This window comes from Oncorhynchus mykiss, chromosome 19, assembly GCF_057628025.1.
Source record: "Oncorhynchus mykiss isolate SJ-2025 chromosome 19, ASM5762802v1, whole genome shotgun sequence".
NCBI classification, from domain to species: Eukaryota; Metazoa; Chordata; class Actinopteri; order Salmoniformes; family Salmonidae; genus Oncorhynchus; species Oncorhynchus mykiss.
In genome coordinates this window covers 4,304,255-4,325,000 of record NC_143040.1, presented here as the reverse complement: position 1 = coordinate 4,325,000, position 20,746 = coordinate 4,304,255, and the positions used below count along the sequence as shown (strand labels likewise).

Genomic DNA, 20,746 nt, shown 5'->3' with positions numbered 1-20,746 from the left:
ACACACCTCACACACACACACACACAACACACACCTCACACACACAACACACACCTCACACACACACACACACACACCTCACACACACACACACACACCTCACACACACAACACACACACACACACACACACCTGACACACACACGGTACACACACACACACACACACACACACAGAGCGCTCTGGGCTGTTTGTAAATTCAGAGCGTATGGTCTGATCTCTGTCCGAGGAGAAGGGTTGATCCCAGCGTCAAACACCCAGCTAACTGGCTGGTTGGATCTACTACCAGCTAACTGGCTGGTTGGATCTACTACCAGCTAACTGGCTGGTTGGATCTACTACCAGCTAACTGGCAGGTTTGATCTACTACCAGCTAACTGGCTGGTTTGATCTACTACCAGCTAACTGGCTGGTTTGATCTACTAACTGGCTGGTTTGATCTACTACCAGCTAACTGGCTGGTTTGATCTACTACCAGCTAACTGGCTGGTTTGATCTACTAACTGGCTGGTTTGATCTACTAACTGGCTGGTTTGATCTACTACCAGCTAACTGGCTGGTTTGATCTACTACCAGCTAACTGGCTGGTTTGATCTACTACCAGCTAACTGGCTGGTTTGATCTACTACCAGCTAACTGGCTGGTTTGTTCTCCTACCAGCTAACTGGCTGGTTTGATCTACTACCAGCTAACTGGCTGGTTTGATCTACTACCAGCTAACTGGCTGGTTTGTTCTCCTACCAGCTAACTGGCTGGTTGGATCTACTACCAGCTAACTGGCTGGTTTGTTCTCCTACCAGCTAACTGGCTGGTTTGATCTACTACCAGCTAACCGGCTGGTTTGATCTACTACCAGCTAACTGGCTGGTTTGTTCTCCTACCAGCTAACTGGCTGGTTTGATCTACTACCAGCTAACTGGCTGGTTTGATCTACTACCAGCTAACTGGCTGGTTTGTTCTCCTACCAGCTAACTGGCTGGTTGGATCTACTACCAGCTAACTGGCTGGTTTGATCTACTACCAGCTAACTGGCTGGTTTGATCTACTACCAGCTAACTGGCTGGTTTGATCTACTAACTGGCTGGTTTGATCTACTACCAGCTAACCGGCTGGTTTGATCTACTACCAGCTAACTGGCTGGTTTGATCTACTAACTGGCTGGTTTGATCTACTACCAGCTAACTGGCTGGTTTGATCTACTACCAGCTAACTGGCAGGTTTGATCTACTAACTGGCTGGTTTGATCTACTACCAGCTAACTGGCTGGTTTGATCTACTAACTGGCTGGTTTGATCTCCTACCAGCTAACTGGCTGGTTTGATCTACTAACTGGCTGGTTTGATCTACTAACTGGCTGGTTTGATCTACTACCAGCTAACTGGCTGGTTTGATCTACTACCAGCTAACTGGCTGGTTTGATCTACTACCAGCTAACTGGCTGGTTTGATCTACTACCAGCTAACTGGCTGGTTTGATCTACTACCAGCTAACTGGCTGGTTTGATCTACTACCAGCTAACTGGCTGGTTTGATCTACTAACTGGCTGGTTTGATCTACTAACTGGCTGGTTTGATCTACTAACTGGCTGGTTTGATCTACTACCAGCTAACTGGCTGGTTTGATCTACTAACTGGCTGGTTTGATCTACTACCAGCTAACTGGCTGGTTTGATCTACTACCAGCTAACTGGCTGGTTTGATCTACTAACTGGCTGGTTTGATCTACTACCAGCTAACTGGCTGGTTTGATCTACTAACTGGCTGGTTTGATCTACTACCAGCTAACTGGCTGGTTTGATCTACTACCAGCTAACTGGCTGGTTTGATCTACTACCAGCTAACTGGCTGGTTTGATCTACTACCAGCTAACTGGCTGGTTTGATCTACTACCAGCTAACTGGCTGGTTTGATCTACTACCAGCTAACTGGCTGGTTTGATCTACTAACTGGCTGGTTTGATCTACTAACTGGCTGGTTTGATCTACTAACTGGCTGGTTTGATCTACTACCAGCTAACTGGCTGGTTTGATCTACTAACTGGCTGGTTTGATCTACTACCAGCTAACTGGCTGGTTTGATCTACTACCAGCTAACTGGCTGGTTTGATCTACTAACTGGCTGGTTTGATCTACTACCAGCTAACTGGCTGGTTTGATCTACTAACTGGCTGGTTTGATCTACTACCAGCTAACTGGCTGGTTTGATCTACTAACTGGCTGGTTTGATCTACTACCAGCTAACTGGCTGGTTTGATCTACTACCAGCTAACTGGCTGGTTTGATCTACTAACTGGCTGGTTTGATCTACTACCAGCTAACTTGCTGGTTTGATCTACTAACTGGCTGGTTTGATCTCCTACCAGCTAACTGGCTGGTTTGATCTACTACCAGCTAACTGGCTGGTTTGATCTACTACCAGCTAACTGGCTGGTTTGATCTACTACCAGCTAACTGGCTGGTTTGATCTACTACCAGCTAACTGGCTGGTTTGATCTACTAACTGGCTGGTTTGATCTACTAACTGGCTGGTTTGATCTACTACCAGCTAACTGGCTGTTTTGATCTACTACCAACTAACTGGCTGGTTTGATCTACTACCAGCTAACTGGCTGGTTTGATCTACTACCAGCTAACTGGCTGGTTTGATCTACTACCAGCTAACTGGCTGGTTTGATCTACTACCAGCTAACTGGCTGGTGTGATCTACTACCAGCTAACTGGCTGGTTTGATCTACTACCAGCTAACTGGCTGGTTTGATCTACTACCAGCTAACTGGCTGGTTTGATCTACTACCAGCTAACTGGCTGGTTTGATCTACTACCAGCTAACTGGCTGGTTTGATCTACTACCAGCTAACTGGCTGGTTTGATCTACTACCAGCTAACTGGCTGGTTTGATCTACTACCAGCTAACTGGCTGGTTTGATCTACTACCAGCTAACTGGCTGGTTTGATCTACTACCAGCTAACTGGCTGCTTTGATCTACTACCAGCTAACTGGCTGGTTTGATCTACTACCAGCTAACTGGCTGGTTTGATCTCCTACCAGCTAACTGGCTGGTTTGATCTACTACCAGCTAACTGGCTGGTTTGATCTACTAACTGGCTGGTTTGATCTACTACCAGCTAACTGGCTGGTTTGATCTCCTACCAGCTAACTGGCTGGTTTGATCTACTAACTGGCTGGTTTGATCTCCTACCAGCTAACTGGCTGGTTTGATCTACTACCAGCTAACTGGCTGGTTTGATCTACTACCAGCTAACTGGCTGGTTTGATCTACTAACTGGCTGGTTTGATCTCCTACCAGCTAACTGGCTGGTTTGATCTCCTACCAGCTAACTGGCTGGTTTGATCTACTAACTGGCTGTTTTGATCTACTACCAGCTAACTGGCTGGTTTGATCTACTACCAGCTAACCGGCTGGTTTGATCTACTACCAGCTAACCGGCTGGTTTGATCTACTACCAGCTAACTGGCTGGTTTGATCTACTACCAGCTAACTGGCTGGTTTGATCTACTACCAGCTAACTGGCTGGTTTGATCTACTACCAGCTAACTGGCTGGTTTGATCTACTACCAGCTAACTGGCTGGTGTGATCTACTACCAGGTAACTGGCTGGTTTGATCTACTACCAGCTAACTGGCTGGTTTGATCTACTACCAGCTAACTGGCTGGTTTGATCTACTACCAGCTAACTGGCTGGTTTGATCTACTACCAGCTAACTGGCTGGTTTGATCTACTACCAGCTAACTGGCTGGTTTGATCTACTACCAGCTAACTGGCTGGTTTGATCTACTACCAGCTAACTGGCTGGTTTGATCTACTACCAGCTAACTGGCTGGTTTGATCTACTACCAGCTAACTGGCTGCTTTGATCTACTACCAGCTAACTGGCTGGTTTGATCTACTACCAGCTAACTGGCTGGTTTGATCTCCTACCAGCTAACTGGCTGGTTTGATCTACTACCAGCTAACTGGCTGGTTTGATCTACTAACTGGCTGGTTTGATCTACTACCAGCTAACTGGCTGGTTTGATCTCCTACCAGCTAACTGGCTGGTTTGATCTCCTACCAGCTAACTGGCTGGTTTGATCTCCTACCAGCTAACTGGCTGGTTTGATCTACTACCAGCTAACTGGCTGGTTTGATCTACTACCAGCTAACTGGCTGGTTTGATCTACTAACTGGCTGGTTTGATCTCCTACCAGCTAACTGGCTGGTTTGATCTCCTACCAGCTAACTGGCTGGTTTGATCTACTAACTGGCTGTTTTGATCTACTACCAGCTAACTGGCTGGTTTGATCTACTACCAGCTAACCGGCTGGTTTGATCTACTACCAGCTAACCGGCTGGTTTGATCTACTACCAGCTAACTGGCTGGTTTGATCTACTACCAGCTAACTTGCTGGTTTGATCTACTACCAGCTAACTGGCTGGTTTGATCTACTACCAGCTAACTGGCTGGTTTGATCTACTACCAGCTAACTGGCTGGTTTGATCTACTACCAGCTAACTGGCTGGTTTGATCTACTACCAGCTAACTGGCTGGTTTGATCTACTACCAGCTAACTGGCTGGTTTGATCTACTACCAGCTAACTGGCTGGTTTGTTCTCCTACCAGCTAACTGGCTGGTTTGTTCTCCTACCAGCTAACTGGCTGGTTTGATCTACTACCAGCTAACTGGCTGGTTTGATCTACTACCAGCTAACTGGCTGGTTTGATCTACTACCAGCTAACTGGCTGGTTTGATCTACTACCAGCAAACTGGCTGGTTTGATCTACTAACTGGCTGGTTTGATCTACTACCAGCTAACTGGCTGGTTTGATCTCCTACCAGCTAACTGGCTGGTTTGATCTACTAACTGGCTGGTTTGATCTACTACCAGCTAACTGGCTGGTTTGATCTACTACCAGCTAACTGGCTGGTTTGATCTACTAACTGGCTGGTTTGATCTCCTACCAGCTAACTGGCTGGTTTGATCTCCTACCAGCTAACTGGCTGGTTTGATCTCCTACCAGCTAACTGGCTGGTTTGATCTACTCCCAGCTAACTGGCTGGTTTGATCTACTACCAGCTAACTGGCTGGTTTGATCTACTAACTGGCTGGTTTGATCTACTACCAGCTAACTGGCTGGTTTGATCTACTACCAGCTAACTGGCTGGTTTGATCTACTACCAGCTAACTGGCTGGTTTGATCTACTACCAGCTAACTGGCTGGTTTGATCTACTACCAGCTAACTGGCTGGTTTGATCTACTACCAGCTAACTGGCTGGTTTGATCTACTACCAGCTAACTGGCTGGTTTGATCTACTACCAGCTAACTGGCTGGTTTGATCTACTACCAGCTAACTGGCTGGTTTGATCTACTAACTGGCTGGTTTGATCTACTACCAGCTAACTGGCTGGTTTGATCTCCTACCAGCTAACTGGCTGGTTTGATCTACTACCAGCTAACTGGCTGGTTTGATCTCCTACCAGCTAACTGGCTGGTTTGATCTACTACCAGCTAACTGGCTGGTTTGATCTACTACCAGCTAACTGGCTGGTTTGATCTCCTACCAGCTAACTGGCTGGTTTGATCTACTACCAGCTAACTGGCTGGTTTGATCTACTAACTGGCTGGTTTGATCTACTAACTGGCTGGTTTGATCTACTAACTGGCTGGTTTGATCTCCTACCAGCTAACTGGCTGGTTTGATCTACTACCAGCTAACTGGCTGGTTTGATCTACTAACTGGCTGGTTTGATCTACTAACTGGCTGGTTTGATCTACTACCAGCTAACTGGCTGGTTTGATCTACTAACTGGCTGGTTTGATCTCCTACCAGCTAACTGGCTGGTTTGATCTCCTACCAGCTAACTGGCTGGTTTGATCTACTACCAGCTAACTGGCTGGTTTGATCTACTACCAGCTAACTGGCTGGTTTGATCTACTACCAGCTAACTGGCTGGTTTGATCTACTACCAGCTAACTGGCTGGTTTGATCTACTACCAGCTAACTGGCTGGTTTGATCTACTACCGGCTAACCGGCTGGTTTGATCTCCTACCAGCTAACCGGCTGGTTTGATCTACTAACTGGCTGGTTTGATCTACTACCAGCTAACTGGCTGGTTTGATCTACTACCAGCTAACTGGCTGGTTTGATCTACTACCAGCTAACCGGCTGGTTTGGTCTACTACCAGCTAACTGGCTGGTTTGATCTACTACCAGCTAACCGGCTGGTTTGATCTACTACCAGCTGACTGGCTGGTTTGATCTACTACCAGCTAACCGGCTGGTTTGATCTAATACCAGCTAACTGGCAGGTTTGATCTACTAACTGGCTGGTTTGATCTACTACCAGCTAACTGGCTGGTTTGATCTCCTACCAGCTAACTGGCTGGTTTGATCTACTAACTGGCTGGTTTGATCTACTAACTGGCTGGTTTGATCTACTACCAGCTAACTGGCTGGTTTGATCTACTACCAGCTAACTGGCTGGTTTGATCTACTACCAGCTAACTGGCTGGTTTGATCTACTACCAGCTAACTGGCTGGTTTGATCTACTACCAGCTAACTGGCTGGTTTGATCTACTACCAGCTAACTGGCTGGTTTGATCTACTACCAGCTAACTGGCTGGTTTGATCTACTACCAGCTAACTGGCTGGTTTGATCTACGACCAGCTAACTGGCTGGTTTGATCTACTACCAGCTAACTGGCTGGTTTGATCTACTACCAGCTAACTGGCTGGTTTGATCTACTAACTGGCTGGTTTGATCTACTAACTGGCTGGTTTGATCTCCTACCTACTAACTGGCTGGTTTGATCTCCTACCAGCTAACCGGCTGGTTTGATCTACTAACTGGCTGGTTTGATCTACTACCAGCTAACTGGCTGGTTTGATCTACTACCAGCTAACTGGCTGGTTTGATCTACTACCAGCTAACCGGCTGGTTTGGTCTACTACCAGCTAACTGGCTGGTTTGATCTACTACCAGCTAACCGGCTGGTTTGATCTACTACCAGCTAACTGGCTGGTTTGATCTACTACCAGCTAACTGGCTGGTTTGATCTACTACCAGCTAACTGGCTGGTTTGATCTACTACCAGCTAACTGGCTGGTTTGATCTACTACCAGCTAACTGGCTGGTTTGATCTACTAACTGGCTGGTTTGATCTACTAACTGGCTGGTTTGATCTACTACCAGCTAACTGGCTGGTTTGATCTACTACCAACTAACTGGCTGGTTTGATCTACTACCAGCTAACTGGCTGGTTTGATCTACTACCAGCTAACTGGCTGCTTTGATCTACTACCAGCTAACTGGCTGGTTTGATCTACTACCAGCTAACTGGCTGGTTTGATCTACTACCAGCTAACTGGCTGGTTTGATCTACTACCAGCTAACTGGCTGGTTTGATCTACTACCAGCTAACTGGCTGGTTTGATCTACTACCAGCTAACTGGCTGGTTTGATCTACTACCAGCTAACTGGCTGGTTTGATCTACTACCAGCTAACTGGCTGGTTTGATCTACTACCAGCTAACTGGCTGGTTTGATCTACTACCAGCTACCTGGCTGGTTTGATCTACTACCAGCTAACTGGCTGGTTTGATCTACTACCAGCTAACTGGCTGGTTTGATCTACTACCAGCTAACTGGCTGCTTTGATCTACTACCAGCTAACTGGCTGCTTTGATCTACTACCAGCTAACTGGCTGGTTTGATCTACTACCAGCTAACTGGCTGGTTTGATCTACTACCAGCTAACTGGCTGGTTTGATCTCCTACCAGCTAACTGGCTGGTTTGATCTACTACCAGCTAACTGGCTGGTTTGATCTACTAACTGGCTGGTTTGATCTACTACCAGCTAACTGGCTGGTTTGATCTCCTACCAGCTAACTGGCTGGTTTGATCTACTAACTGGCTGGTTTGATCTCCTACCAGCTAACTGGCTGGTTTGATCTACTACCAGCTAACTGGCTGGTTTGATCTACTACCAGCTAACTGGCTGGTTTGATCTACTAACTGGCTGGTTTGATCTCCTACCAGCTAACTGGCTGGTTTGATCTCCTACCAGCTAACTGGCTGGTTTGATCTACTAACTGGCTGGTTTGATCTACTACCAGCTAACTGGCTGGTTTGATCTACTACCAGCTAACCGGCTGGTTTGATCTACTACCAGCTAACTGGCTGGTTTGATCTACTACCAGCTAACTGGCTGGTTTGATCTACTACCAGCTAACTTGCTGGTTTGATCTACTACCAGCTAACTGGCTGGTTTGATCTACTACCAGCTAACTGGCTGGTTTGATCTACTACCAGCTAACTGGCTGGTTTGATCTACTACCAGCTAACTGGCTGGTTTGATCTACTAACTGGCTGGTTTGATCTCCTACCAGCTAACTGGCTGGTTTGATCTCCTACCAGCTAACTGGCTGGTTTGATCTACTAACTGGCTGGTTTGATCTACTACCAGCTAACTGGCTGGTTTGATCTACTACCAGCTAACTGGCTGGTTTGATCTCCTACCAGCTAACTGGCTGGTTTGATCTACTACCAGCTAACTGGCTGGTTTGATCTACTAACTGGCTGGTTTGATCTACTACCAGCTAACTGGCTGGTTTGATCTCCTACCAGCTAACTGGCTGGTTTGATCTACTAACTGGCTGGTTTGATCTCCTACCAGCTAACTGGCTGGTTTGATCTACTACCAGCTAACTGGCTGGTTTGATCTACTACCAGCTAACTGGCTGGTTTGATGTACTAACTGGCTGGTTTGATCTCCTACCAGCTAACTGGCTGGTTTGATCTCCTACCAGCTAACTGGCTGGTTTGATCTACTAACTGGCTGGTTTGATCTACTACCAGCTAACCGGCTGGTTTGATCTACTACCAGCTAACTGGCTGGTTTGATCTACTACCAGCTAACTGGCTGGTTTGATCTACTACCAGCTAACTGGCTGGTTTGATCTACTACCAGCTAACTGGCTGGTTTGATCTACTACCAGCTAACTGGCTGGTTTGATCTACTACCAGCTAACTGGCTGGTTTGATCTACTACCAGCTAACTGGCTGGTTTGATCTACTACCAGCTAACTGGCTGGTTTGATCTACTACCAGCTAACTGGCTGGTTTGTTCTCCTACCAGCTAACTGGCTGGTTTGTTCTCCTACCAGCTAACTGGCTGGTTTGATCTACTACCAGCTAACTGGCTGGTTTGATCTACTACCAGCTAACTGGCTGGTTTGATCTACTACCAGCTAACTGGCTGGTTTGATCTACTACCAGCTAACTGGCTGGTTTGATCTACTAACTGGCTGGTTTGATCTACTACCAGCTAACTGGCTGGTTTGATCTCCTACCAGCTAACTGGCTGGTTTGATCTACTAACTGGCTGGTTTGATCTACTACCAGCTAACTGGCTGGTTTGATCTACTACCAGCTAACTGGCTGGTTTGATCTACTAACTGGCTGGTTTGATCTCCTACCAGCTAACTGGCTGGTTTGATCTCCTACCAGCTAACTGGCTGGTTTGATCTCCTACCAGCTAACTGGCTGGTTTGATCTACTAACTGGCTGGTTTGATCTACTAACTGGCTGGTTTGATCTACTAACTGGCTGGTTTGATCTACTACCAGCTAACTGGCTGGTTTGATCTACTACCAGCTAACTGGCTGGTTTGATCTACTACCAGCTATTTGGCTGGTTTGATCTACTACCAGCTAACTGGCTGGTTTGATCTACTACCAGCTAACTGGCTGGTTTGATCTACTACCAGCTAACTGGCTGGTTTGATCTACTACCAGCTAACTGGCTGGTTTGATCTACTAACTGGCTGGTTTGATCTACTACCAGCTAACTGGCTGGTTTGATCTCCTACCAGCTAACTGGCTGGTTTGATCTACTACCAGCTAACTGGCTGGTTTGATCTACTACCAGCTAACTGGCTGGTTTGATCTACTACCAGCTAACTGGCTGGTTTGATCTACTACCAGCTAACTGGCTGGTTTGATCTCCTACCAGCTAACTGGCTGGTTTGATCTACTACCAGCTAACTGGCTAGTTTGATCTACTAACTGGCTGGTTTGATCTACTAACTGGCTGGTTTGATCTACTAACTGGCTGGTTTGATCTCCTACCAGCTAACTGGCTGGTTTGATCTACTACCAGCTAACTGGCTGGTTTGATCTACTAACTGGCTGGTTTGATCTACTAACTGGCTGGTTTGATCTACTACCAGCTAACTGGCTGGTTTGATCTACTAACTGGCTGGTTTGATCTCCTACCAGCTAACTGGCTGGTTTGATCTCCTACCAACTAACTGGCTGGTTTGATCTACTACCAGCTAACTGGCTGGTTTGATCTACTACCAGCTAACTGGCTGGTTTGATCTACTACCAGCTAACTGGCTGGTTTGATCTACTACCAGCTAACTGGCTGGTTTGATCTACTACCGGCTAACCGGCTGGTTTGATCTCCTACCAGCTAACCGGCTGGTTTGATCTACTAACTGGCTGGTTTGATCTACTACCAGCTAACTGGCTGGTTTGATCTACTACCAGCTAACTGGCTGGTTTGATCTACTACCAGCTAACCGGCTGGTTTGGTCTACTAACTGGCTGGTTTGATCTACTACCAGCTAACTGGCTGGTTTGATCTACTACCAGCTAACTGGCTGGTTTGATCTACTACCAGCTAACTGGCTGGTGTGATCTACTACCAGCTAACTGGCTGGTTTGATCTACTACCAGCTAACTGGCTGGTTTGATCTACTACCAGCTAACCGGCTGGTTTGATCTACTAACTGGCTGGTTTGATCTACTACCAGCTAACTGGCTGGTTTGATCTACTACCAGCTAACTGGCTGGTTTGATCTCCTACCAGCTAACCGGCTGGTTTGATCTACTAACTGGCTGGTTTGATCTACTACCAGCTAACTGGCTGGTTTGATCTACTACCAGCTAACTGGCTGGTTTGATCTACTACCAGCTAACTGGCTGGTTTGATCTACTACCAGCTAACCGGCTGGTTTGATCTACTACCAGCTAACTGGCTGGTTTGATCTACTACCAGCTAACTGGCTGGTTTGATCTACTACCAGCTAACTGGCTGGTTTGATCTACTACCAGCTAACTGGCTGGTTTGATCTACTACTACTCTCCAGGTCCCGTTAGAGGGTGTTCATCTCCAGGTCCCGGTAGAGGGTGTTCATCTCCAGGTCCCGGTAGAGGGTGTTCATCTCCAGGTCCCGGTAGAGGGTGTTCATCTCCAGGTCCCGGTAGAGGGTGTTCATCTCCAGGTCCTGGTAGAGGGTGTTCATCTCCAGGTCCTGGTAGAGGGCGTTCATCACCAGGTCCCGGTAGAGGGCATTCATCACCAGGTCCCGGTAGAGGGCGTTCATCACCAGGTCCCGGTAGAGGGCGTTCATCACCAGGTCCCGGTAGAGGGCGTTCATCACCAGGTCCCGGTAGAGGGCGTTCATCTCCAGGTCCTGGTAGAGGGCGTTCATCTCCAGGTCCTGGTAGAGGGCGTTCATCACCAGGTCCCGGTAGAGGGAGTTCATCTCCAGGTCTTGGTAGAGGGTGTTCATCTCCAGGTCTTGGTAGAGGGTGTTCATCTCCAGGGTTAATGTTTTTAATTATGTTATTAGACTTCTGACTCCTGGTTTAAAAACAGAGTTCACAAATTTAACCCTTTTTTCTGAGCTCTGCCCCTTCTGGTATAAAATCAGAGTTCAGAGTTCACAAAGTCTTTATTCTTATCTCTGGCTCTCTCAAAACAGACTCTGAAATCTAGAGGAGATATCCAGCGGGACTTTACCAACTTACCCTGCGTCTCTTTTCCTCTCTGTCTCTCTCTCTCTCTCTCCTCTCTCTCTCTCTCTCTCTCTCTCTCTGTTTCTCTCTCTCTGTCCTTCTCTCTCTCTCTCTCTCTCTCTCTGTCCTTCTCTCTCTCTCTCTCTCTCTCTCTATGTCAGGACATATCGTGGTTATAACCTGTCTCAGGGAGTGTCAGACGTCACTGTGGAGAATAACTTGTCAAGAGTCGTCTCTGCCGTGTCCCACGCTCTCACCTCCTCTACGTCACGGGCCCTCACTGTGAGTACACACACACACACACACACACACACACACACACACACACACACGCTCTCACCTCCTCTACGTCACGGGCCCTCACTGTGAGTACACACACATACACACACACACCTCCATGTCTAGGCCCCTCACTGTGAGTACACACACACACACACACACACACACACACACACACACACACACACACACACACCTCCATGTCTAGGGCCCTCACTGTGAGTACACACACACACACACACACACACACACACACACACACACACACACACCTCCATGTCTAGGGCCCTCACTGTGAGTACACACACACACACACACACACACACACACACACACACACACACCTCCATGTCTAGGCCCTCACAGTGAGTATCCTTGGTGTCCTCCTCCGTAGGCCAGACCTCAACATACCTTATTGTCTCATTTTAGGAAACTTCTCGTTCTCTGTAGTTCATTCATGGAATTATCAATCTGTACTTTTATTTTCCTTTCCTGTGTAGTTCGGCTGCTGTGAGGCGCTGCATCTTCTGACCACCACCTACCCAGCATGCACCTGGAGTACGGGCTGGCACTGTGGTTACGTCAGCTCCACCGTCACACACCCCAACCGATCCAACCTCAACCGCTCCCGGGCACGCTCACACAGGTACACACACACACACACAGGTACACACAGGTACACACACACACAGGTACACACACACACACACACACAGGTACACACACACACACACAGGTACACACACACACACACACACACAGGTACACACACACACAGAGGTACACACACACACACACACACACACACTCACAGGTACACACACACAGGTACACACACACACACACACACAGGTACACACACACACACACACACACACACACACACAGGTACACACACACAGATACACACACACACACACACACACACACAGGTACACACACACACACACACACACACACACGCGCACACACCCCTCAGTTTGGGGTTTGTATATAATATATCTCTCTCTCCCAGCCTCTCTCAGCCCGGCTCAGGTCCATTAGAGGAAGGGAAGAGGAGTCTAACATGATGATGTCTCTCTCCCAGCCTCTCCCAGCCCGGCTCAGGCCCATTAGAGGAAGGGAAGAGGAGTCTAACATGATGATGTCTCTCTCCCAGCCCTTCTCAGCCCGGCTCAGGTCCATTAGAGGAAGGGAAGAGGAGTCTAACATGATGATGTCTCTCTCCCAGCCTCTCTCAGCCCGGCTCAGGCCCATTAGAGGAAGGGAAGAGGAGTCTAACATGATGTTGTCTCTCTCCCAGCCCGGCTCAGGCCCATTAGAGGAAGGGAAGAGGAGTCTAACATGATGATGTCTCTCTCCCAGCCTCTCCCAGCCCGGCTCAGGTCCATTAGAGGAAGGGAAGAGGAGTCTAACAGTAGGGATGGTTAACATGATGATGTCTCTCTCCCAGCCTCTCTCAGCCCGGCTCAGGTCCATTAGAGGAAGGGAAGAGGAGTCTAACAGTAGGGATGGTTAACATGATGATGTCTCTCTCCCAGCCTCTCCCAGCCCGGCTCAGGTCCATTAGAGGAAGTGAAGAGGAGTCTAACATGATGATGTCTCTCTCCCAGCCCGGCTCAGGCCCATTAGAGGAAGGGAAGAGGAGTCTAACAGTAGGGATGGTTAACATGATGATGTCTCTCTCCCAGCCTCTCCCAGCCCGGCTCAGGTCCATTAGAGGAAGTGAAGAGGAGTCTAACATGATGATGTCTCTCTCCCAGCCCGGCTCAGGCCCATTAGAGGAAGGGAAGAGGAGTCTAACAGTAGGGATGGTTAACATGATGATGTCTCTCTCCCAGCCTCTCTCAGCCTGGCTCAGGTCCATTAGAGGAAGGGAAGAGGAGTCTAACAGTAGGGATGGTTAACATGATGATGTCTCTCTCCCAGCCTCTCTCAGCCCGGCTCAGGCCCATTAGAGGAAGGGAAGAGGAGTCTAACATGACGTTGTCTCTCTCCCAGCCTCTCTCAGCCCGGCTCAGGTCCATTAGAGGAAGGGAAGAGGAGTCTAACAGTAGGGATGGTTAACATGATGATGTCTATCTCCCAGCCTCTCTCAGCCCGGCTCAGGCCCATTAGAGGAAGGGAAGAGGAGTCTAACAGTAGGGATGGTTAACATGATGATGTCTCTCTCCCAGCCTCTCCCAGCCCGGCTCAGGTCCATTAGAGGAAGGGAAGAGGAGTCTAACATGATGTTGTCTCTCTCCCAGCCTCTCTCAGCCCGGCTCAGGCCCATTAGAGGAAGGGAAGAGGAGTCTAACAGTAGGGATGGTTAACATGATGATGTCTCTCTCCCAGCCTCTCCCAGCCTGGCTCAGGTCCATTAGAGGAAGGGAAGAGGAGTCTAACATGATGATGTCTCTCTCCCAGCCTCTCTCAGCCCGGCTCAGGTCCATTAGAGGAAGGGAAGAGGAGTCTAACATGATGTTGTCTCTCTCCCAGCCTCTCCCAGCCCGGCTCAGGTCCATTAGAGGAAGGGAAGAGGAGTCTAACATGATGTTGTCTCTCTCCCAGCCTCTCCCAGCCCGGCTCAGGTCCATTAGAGGAAGGGAAGAGGAGTCTAACATGATGTTGTCTCTCTCCCAGCCTCTCTCAGCCCGGCTCAGGTCCATTAGAGGAAGGGAAGAGGAGTCTAACATGATGATGTCTCTCTCCCTGCCTCTCCCAGCCCGGCTCAGGCCCATTAGAGGAAGGGAAGAGGAGTCTAACATGATGATGTCTCTCTCCCAGCCCTTCTCAGCCCGGCTCAGGTCCATTAGAGGAAGGGAAGAGGAGTCTAACATGATGATGTCTCTCTCCCAGCCTCTCTCAGCCCGGCTCAGGCCCATTAGAGGAAGGGAAGAGGAGTCTAACATGATGTTGTCTCTCTCCCAGCCCGGCTCAGGCCCATTAGAGGAAGGGAAGAGGAGTCTAACATGATGATGTCTCTCTCCCAGCCTCTCCCAGCCCGGCTCAGGTCCATTAGAGGAAGGGAAGAGGAGTCTAACAGTAGGGATGGCTAACATGATGTTGTCTCTCTCCCAGCCTCTCCCAGCCCGGCTCAGGTCCATTAGAGGAAGTGAAGAGGAGTCTAACATGATGATGTCTCTCTCCCAGCCCGGCTCAGGCCCATTAGAGGAAGGGAAGAGGAGTCTAACAGTAGGGATGGTTAACATGATGATGTCTCTCTCCCAGCCTCTCTCAGCCCGGCTCAGGTCCATTAGAGGAAGGGAAGAGGAGTCTAACAGTAGGGATGGTTAACATGATGATGTCTCTCTCCCAGCCTCTCCCAGCCCGGCTCAGGTCCATTAGAGGAAGGGAAGAGGAGTCTAACATGATGTTGTCTCTCTCCCAGCCTCTCTCAGCCCGGCTCAGGCCCATTAGAGGAAGGGAAGAGGAGTCTAACAGTAGGGATGGTTAACATGATGATGTCTCTCTCCCAGCCTCTCTCAGCCCGGCTCAGGTCCATTAGAGGAAGGGAAGAGGAGTCTAACATGATGATGTCTCTCTCCCAGCCTCTCTCAGCCCGGCTCAGGTCCATTAGAGGAAGGGAAGAGGAGTCTAACATGATGTTGTCTCTCTCCCAGCCTCTCCCAGCCCGGCTCAGGCCCATTAGAGGAAGGGAAGAGGAGTCTAACATGATGATGTCTCTCTCCCAGCCTCTCTCAGCCCGGCTCAGGCCCATTAGAGGAAGGGAAGAGGAGTCTAACAGTAGGGATGGTTAACATGATGATGTCTCTCTCCCAGCCTCTCTCAGCCCGGCTCAGGTCCATTAGAGGAAGGGAAGAGGAGTCTAACATGATGTTGTCTCTCTCCCAGCCTCTCTCAGCCCGGCTCAAGCCCATTAGAGGAAGGGAAGAGGAGTCTAACAGTAGGGATGGTTAACATGATGATGTCTCTCTCCCAGCCTCTCTCAGCCCGGCTCAGGTCCATTAGAGGAAGGGAAGAGGAGTCTAACATGATGTTGTCTCTCTCCCAGCCTCTCTCAGCCCGGCTCAGGTCCATTAGAGGAAGGGAAGAGGAGTCTAACAGTAGGGATGGTTAACATGATGATGTCTATCTCCCAGCCTCTCTCAGCCCGGCTCAGGCCCATTAGAGGAAGGGAAGAGGAGTCTAACAGTAGGGATGGTTAACATGATGATGTCTCTCTCCCAGCCTCTCCCAGCCTGGCTCAGGTCCATTAGAGGAAGGGAAGAGGAGTCTAACATGATGTTGTCTCTCTCCCAGCCTCTCTCAGCCCGGCTCAGGCCCATTAGAGGAAGGGAAGAGGAGTCTAACAGTAGGGATGGTTAACATGATGATGTCTCTCTCCCAGCCTCTCCCAGCCTGGCTCAGGTCCATTAGAGGAAGGGAAGAGGAGTCTAACATGATGATGTCTCTCTCCCAGCCTCTCTCAGCCCGGCTCAGGTCCATTAGAGGAAGGGAAGAGGAGTCTAACATGATGTTGTCTCTCTCCCAGCCTCTCCCAGCCCGGCTCAGGTCCATTAGAGGAAGGGAAGAGGAGTCTAACATGATGTTGTCTCTCTCCCAGCCTCTCCCAGCCCGGCTCAGGTCCATTAGAGGAAGGGAAGAGGAGTCTAACATGATGTTGTCTCTCTCCCAGCCTCTCTCAGCCCGGCTCAGGTCCATTAGAGGAAGGGAAGAGGAGTCTAACATGATGATGTCTCTCTCCCTGCCTCTCCCAGCCCGGCTCAGGCCCATTAGAGGAAGGGAAGAGGAGTCTAACATGATGATGTCTCTCTCCCAGCCCTTCTCAGCCCGGCTCAGGTCCATTAGAGGAAGGGAAGAGGAGTCTAACATGATGATGTCTCTCTCCCAGCCTCTCTCAGCCCGGCTCAGGCCCATTAGAGGAAGGGAAGAGGAGTCTAACATGATGTTGTCTCTCTCCCAGCCCGGCTCAGGCCCATTAGAGGAAGGGAAGAGGAGTCTAACATGATGATGTCTCTCTCCCAGCCTCTCCCAGCCCGGCTCAGGTCCATTAGAGGAAGGGAAGAGGAGTCTAACAGTAGGGATGGCTAACATGATGTTGTCTCTCTCCCAGCCTCTCCCAGCCCGGCTCAGGTCCATTAGAGGAAGTGAAGAGGAGTCTAACATGATGATGTCTCTCTCCCAGCCCGGCTCAGGCCCATTAGAGGAAGGGAAGAGGAGTCTAACAGTAGGGATGGTTAACATGATGATGTCTCTCTCCCAGCCTCTCTCAGCCCGGCTCAGGTCCATTAGAGGAAGGGAAGAGGAGTCTAACAGTAGGGATGGTTAACATGATGATGTCTCTCTCCCAGCCTCTCCCAGCCCGGCTCAGGTCCATTAGAGGAAGGGAAGAGGAGTCTAACATGATGTTGTCTCTCTCCCAGCCTCTCTCAGCCCGGCTCAGGCCCATTAGAGGAAGGGAAGAGGAGTCTAACAGTAGGGATGGTTAACATGATGATGTCTCTCTCCCAGCCTCTCTCAGCCCGGCTCAGGTCCATTAGAGGAAGGGAAGAGGAGTCTAACATGATGATGTCTCTCTCCCAGCCTCTCTCAGCCCGGCTCAGGTCCATTAGAGGAAGGGAAGAGGAGTCTAACATGATGTTGTCTCTCTCCCAGCCTCTCCCAGCCCGGCTCAGGCCCATTAGAGGAAGGGAAGAGGAGTCTAACATGATGATGTCTCTCTCCCAGCCTCTCTCAGCCCGGCTCAGGCCCATTAGAGGAAGGGAAGAGGAGTCTAACAGTAGGGATGGTTAACATGATGATGTCTCTCTCCCAGCCTCTCTCAGCCCGGCTCAGGTCCATTAGAGGAAGGGAAGAGGAGTCTAACATGATGATGTCTCTCTCCCAGCCTCTCTCAGCCCGGCTCAGGTCCATTAGAGGAAGGGAAGAGGAGTCTAACATGATGTTGTCTCTCTCCCAGCCTCTCTCAGCCCGGCTCAAGCCCATTAGAGGAAGGGAAGAGGAGTCTAACAGTAGGGATGGTTAACATGATGATGTCTCTCTCCCAGCCTCTCTCAGCCCGGCTCAGGTCCATTAGAGGAAGGGAAGAGGAGTCTAACATGATGTTGTCTCTCTCCCAGCCTCTCTCAGCCCGGCTCAGGTCCATTAGAGGAAGGGAAGAGGAGTCTAACAGTAGGGATGGTTAACATGATGATGTCTATCTCCCAGCCTCTCTCAGCCCGGCTCAGGCCCATTAGAGGAAGGGAAGAGGAGTCTAACAGTAGGGATGGTTAACATGATGATGTCTCTCTCCCAGCCTCTCCCAGCCCGGCTCAGGTCCATTAGAGGAAGGGAAGAGGAGTCTAACATGATGTTGTCTCTCTCCCAGCCTCTCTCAGCCCGGCTCAGGCCCATTAGAGGAAGGGAAGAGGAGTCTAACAGTAGGGATGGTTAACATGATGATGTCTCTCTCCCAGCCTCTCCCAGCCTGGCTCAGGTCCATTAGAGGAAGGGAAGAGGAGTCTAACATGATGATGTCTCTCTCCCAGCCTCTCTCAGCCCGGCTCAGGTCCATTAGAGGAAGGGAAGAGGAGTCTAACATGATGTTGTCTCTCTCCCAGCCTCTCTCAGCCCGGCTCAGGTCCATTAGAGGAAGGGAAGAGGAGTCTAACATGATGTTGTCTCTCTCCCAGCCTCTCTCAGCCCGGCTCAGGTCCATTAGAGGAAGGGAAGAGGAGTCTAACAGTAGGGATGGTTAACATGATGATGTCTCTCTCCCAGCCTCTCTCAGCCCGGCTCAGGTCCATTAGAGGAAGGGAAGAGGAGTCTAACATGATGTTGTCTCTCTCCCAGCCTCTCCCAGCCCGGCTCAGGCCCATTAGAGGAAGGGAAGAGGAGTCTAACAGTAGGGATGGTTAACATGATGTTGTCTCTCTCCCAGCCTCTCTCAGCCCGGCTCAGGTCCATTAGAGGAATGGAAGAGGAGTCTAACAGTAGGGATGGTTAACATGATGATGTCTCTCTCCCAGCCTCTCTCAGCCCGGCTCAGGTCCATTAGAGGAAGGGAAGAGGAGTCTAACAGTAGGGATGGTTAACATGATGATGTCTCTCTCCCAGCCTCTCCCAGCCCGGCTCAGGCCCATTAGAGGAAGGGAAGAGGAGTCTAACATGATGTTGTCTCTCTCCCAGCCCGGCTCAGGTCCATTAGAGGAAGGGAAGAGGAGTCTAACATGATGTTGTCTCTCTCCCTGCCTCTCCCAGCCCGGCTCAGGTCCATTAGAGGAAGGGAAGAGGAGTCTAACATGATGTTGTCTCTCTCCCAGCCTCTCCCAGCCCGGCTCAGGCCCATTAGAGGAAGGGAAGAGGAGTCTAACATGATGATGTCTCTCTCCCTGCCTCTCCCAGCCCGGCTCAGGTCCATTAGAGGAAGGGAAGAGGAGTCTAACATGATGTTGTCTCTCTCCCAGCCTCTCCCAGCCCGGCTCAGGCCCATTAGAGGAAGGGAAGAGGAGTCTAACATGATGATGTCTCTCTCCCAGCCTCTCCCAGCCCGGCTCAGGCCCATTAGAGGAAGGGAAGAGGAGTCTAACATGATGTTGTCTCTCTCCCAGCCTCTCCCAGCCCGGCTCAGGCCCATTAGAGGAAGGGAAGAGGAGTCTAACATGATGATGTCTCTCTCCCAGCCTCTCTCAGCCCGGCTCAGGTCCATTAGAGGAAGGGAAGAGGAGTCTAACAGTAGGGATGGTTAACATGATGATGTCTCTCTCCCAGCCTCTCTCAGCCCGGCTCAGGCCCATTAGAGGAAGGGAAGAGGAGTCTAACATGATGTTGTCTCTCTCCCAGCCTCTCCCAGCCCGGCTCAGGCCCATTAGAGGAAGGGAAGAGGAGTCTAACATGATGATGTCTCTCTCCCAGCCTCTCTCAGCCCGGCTCAGGTCCATTAGAGGAAGGGAAGAGGAGTCTAACAGTAGGGATGGTTAACATGATGATGTCTCTCTCCCAGCCTCTCTCAGCCCGGCTCAGGCCCATTAGAGGAAGGGAAGAGGAGTCTAACATGATGATGTCTCTCTCCCAGCCTCTCTCAGCCCGGCTCAGGTCCATTAGAGGAAGGGAAGAGGAGTCTAACAGTAGGGATGGTTAACATGATGATGTCTCTCTCCCAGCCTCTCTCAGCCCGGCTCAGGCCCATTAGAGGAAGGGAAGAGGAGTCTAACATGATGTTGTCTCTCTCCCAGCCTCTCCCAGCCCGGCTCAGGCCCATTAGAGGAAGGGAAGAGGAGTCTAACATGATGATGTCTCTCTCCCAGCCTCTCCCAGACCGGCTCAGGTCCATTAGAGGAAGGGAAGAGGAGTCTAACAGTAGGGATGGTTAACATGATGATGTCTCTCTCCCAGCCTCTCTCAGCCCGGCTCAGGTCCATTAGAGGAAGGGAAGAGGAGTCTAACAGTAGGGATGGCTAACATGATGATGTCTCTCTCCCAGCCTCTCTCAGCCCGGCTCAGGTCCATTAGAGGAAGGGAAGAGGAGTCTAACATGATGTTGTCTCGCTCCCAGCCCGGCTCAGGTCCATTAGAGGAAGGGAAGAGGAGTCTAACATGATGATGTCTCTCTCCCAGCCTCTCCCAGACCGGCTCAGGTCCATTAGAGGAAGGGAAGAGGAGTCTAACATGATGTTGTCTCGCTCCCAGCCCGGCTCAGGTCCATTAGAGGAAGGGAAGAGGAGTCTAACA

At 49.9% G+C, this 20,746-nt stretch overlaps 1 protein-coding gene across 1 annotated transcript in view; it reads left to right on the top strand.

Annotated features, from left to right (window-relative positions):
- The window catches only part of LOC110511504 (huntingtin), a 158,835-nt gene that overhangs the window by 54,945 nt on the left and 83,144 nt on the right, over positions 1-20,746 (top strand). Inside the window, exons 24-25 of the mRNA XM_090209895.1 lie at positions 11,974-12,094; positions 12,592-12,737. Of these exons, the coding sequence (XP_090066021.1) occupies positions 11,974-12,094; positions 12,592-12,737 (267 nt within the window). The remainder of the gene's footprint in view (positions 1-11,973; positions 12,095-12,591; positions 12,738-20,746) is intronic.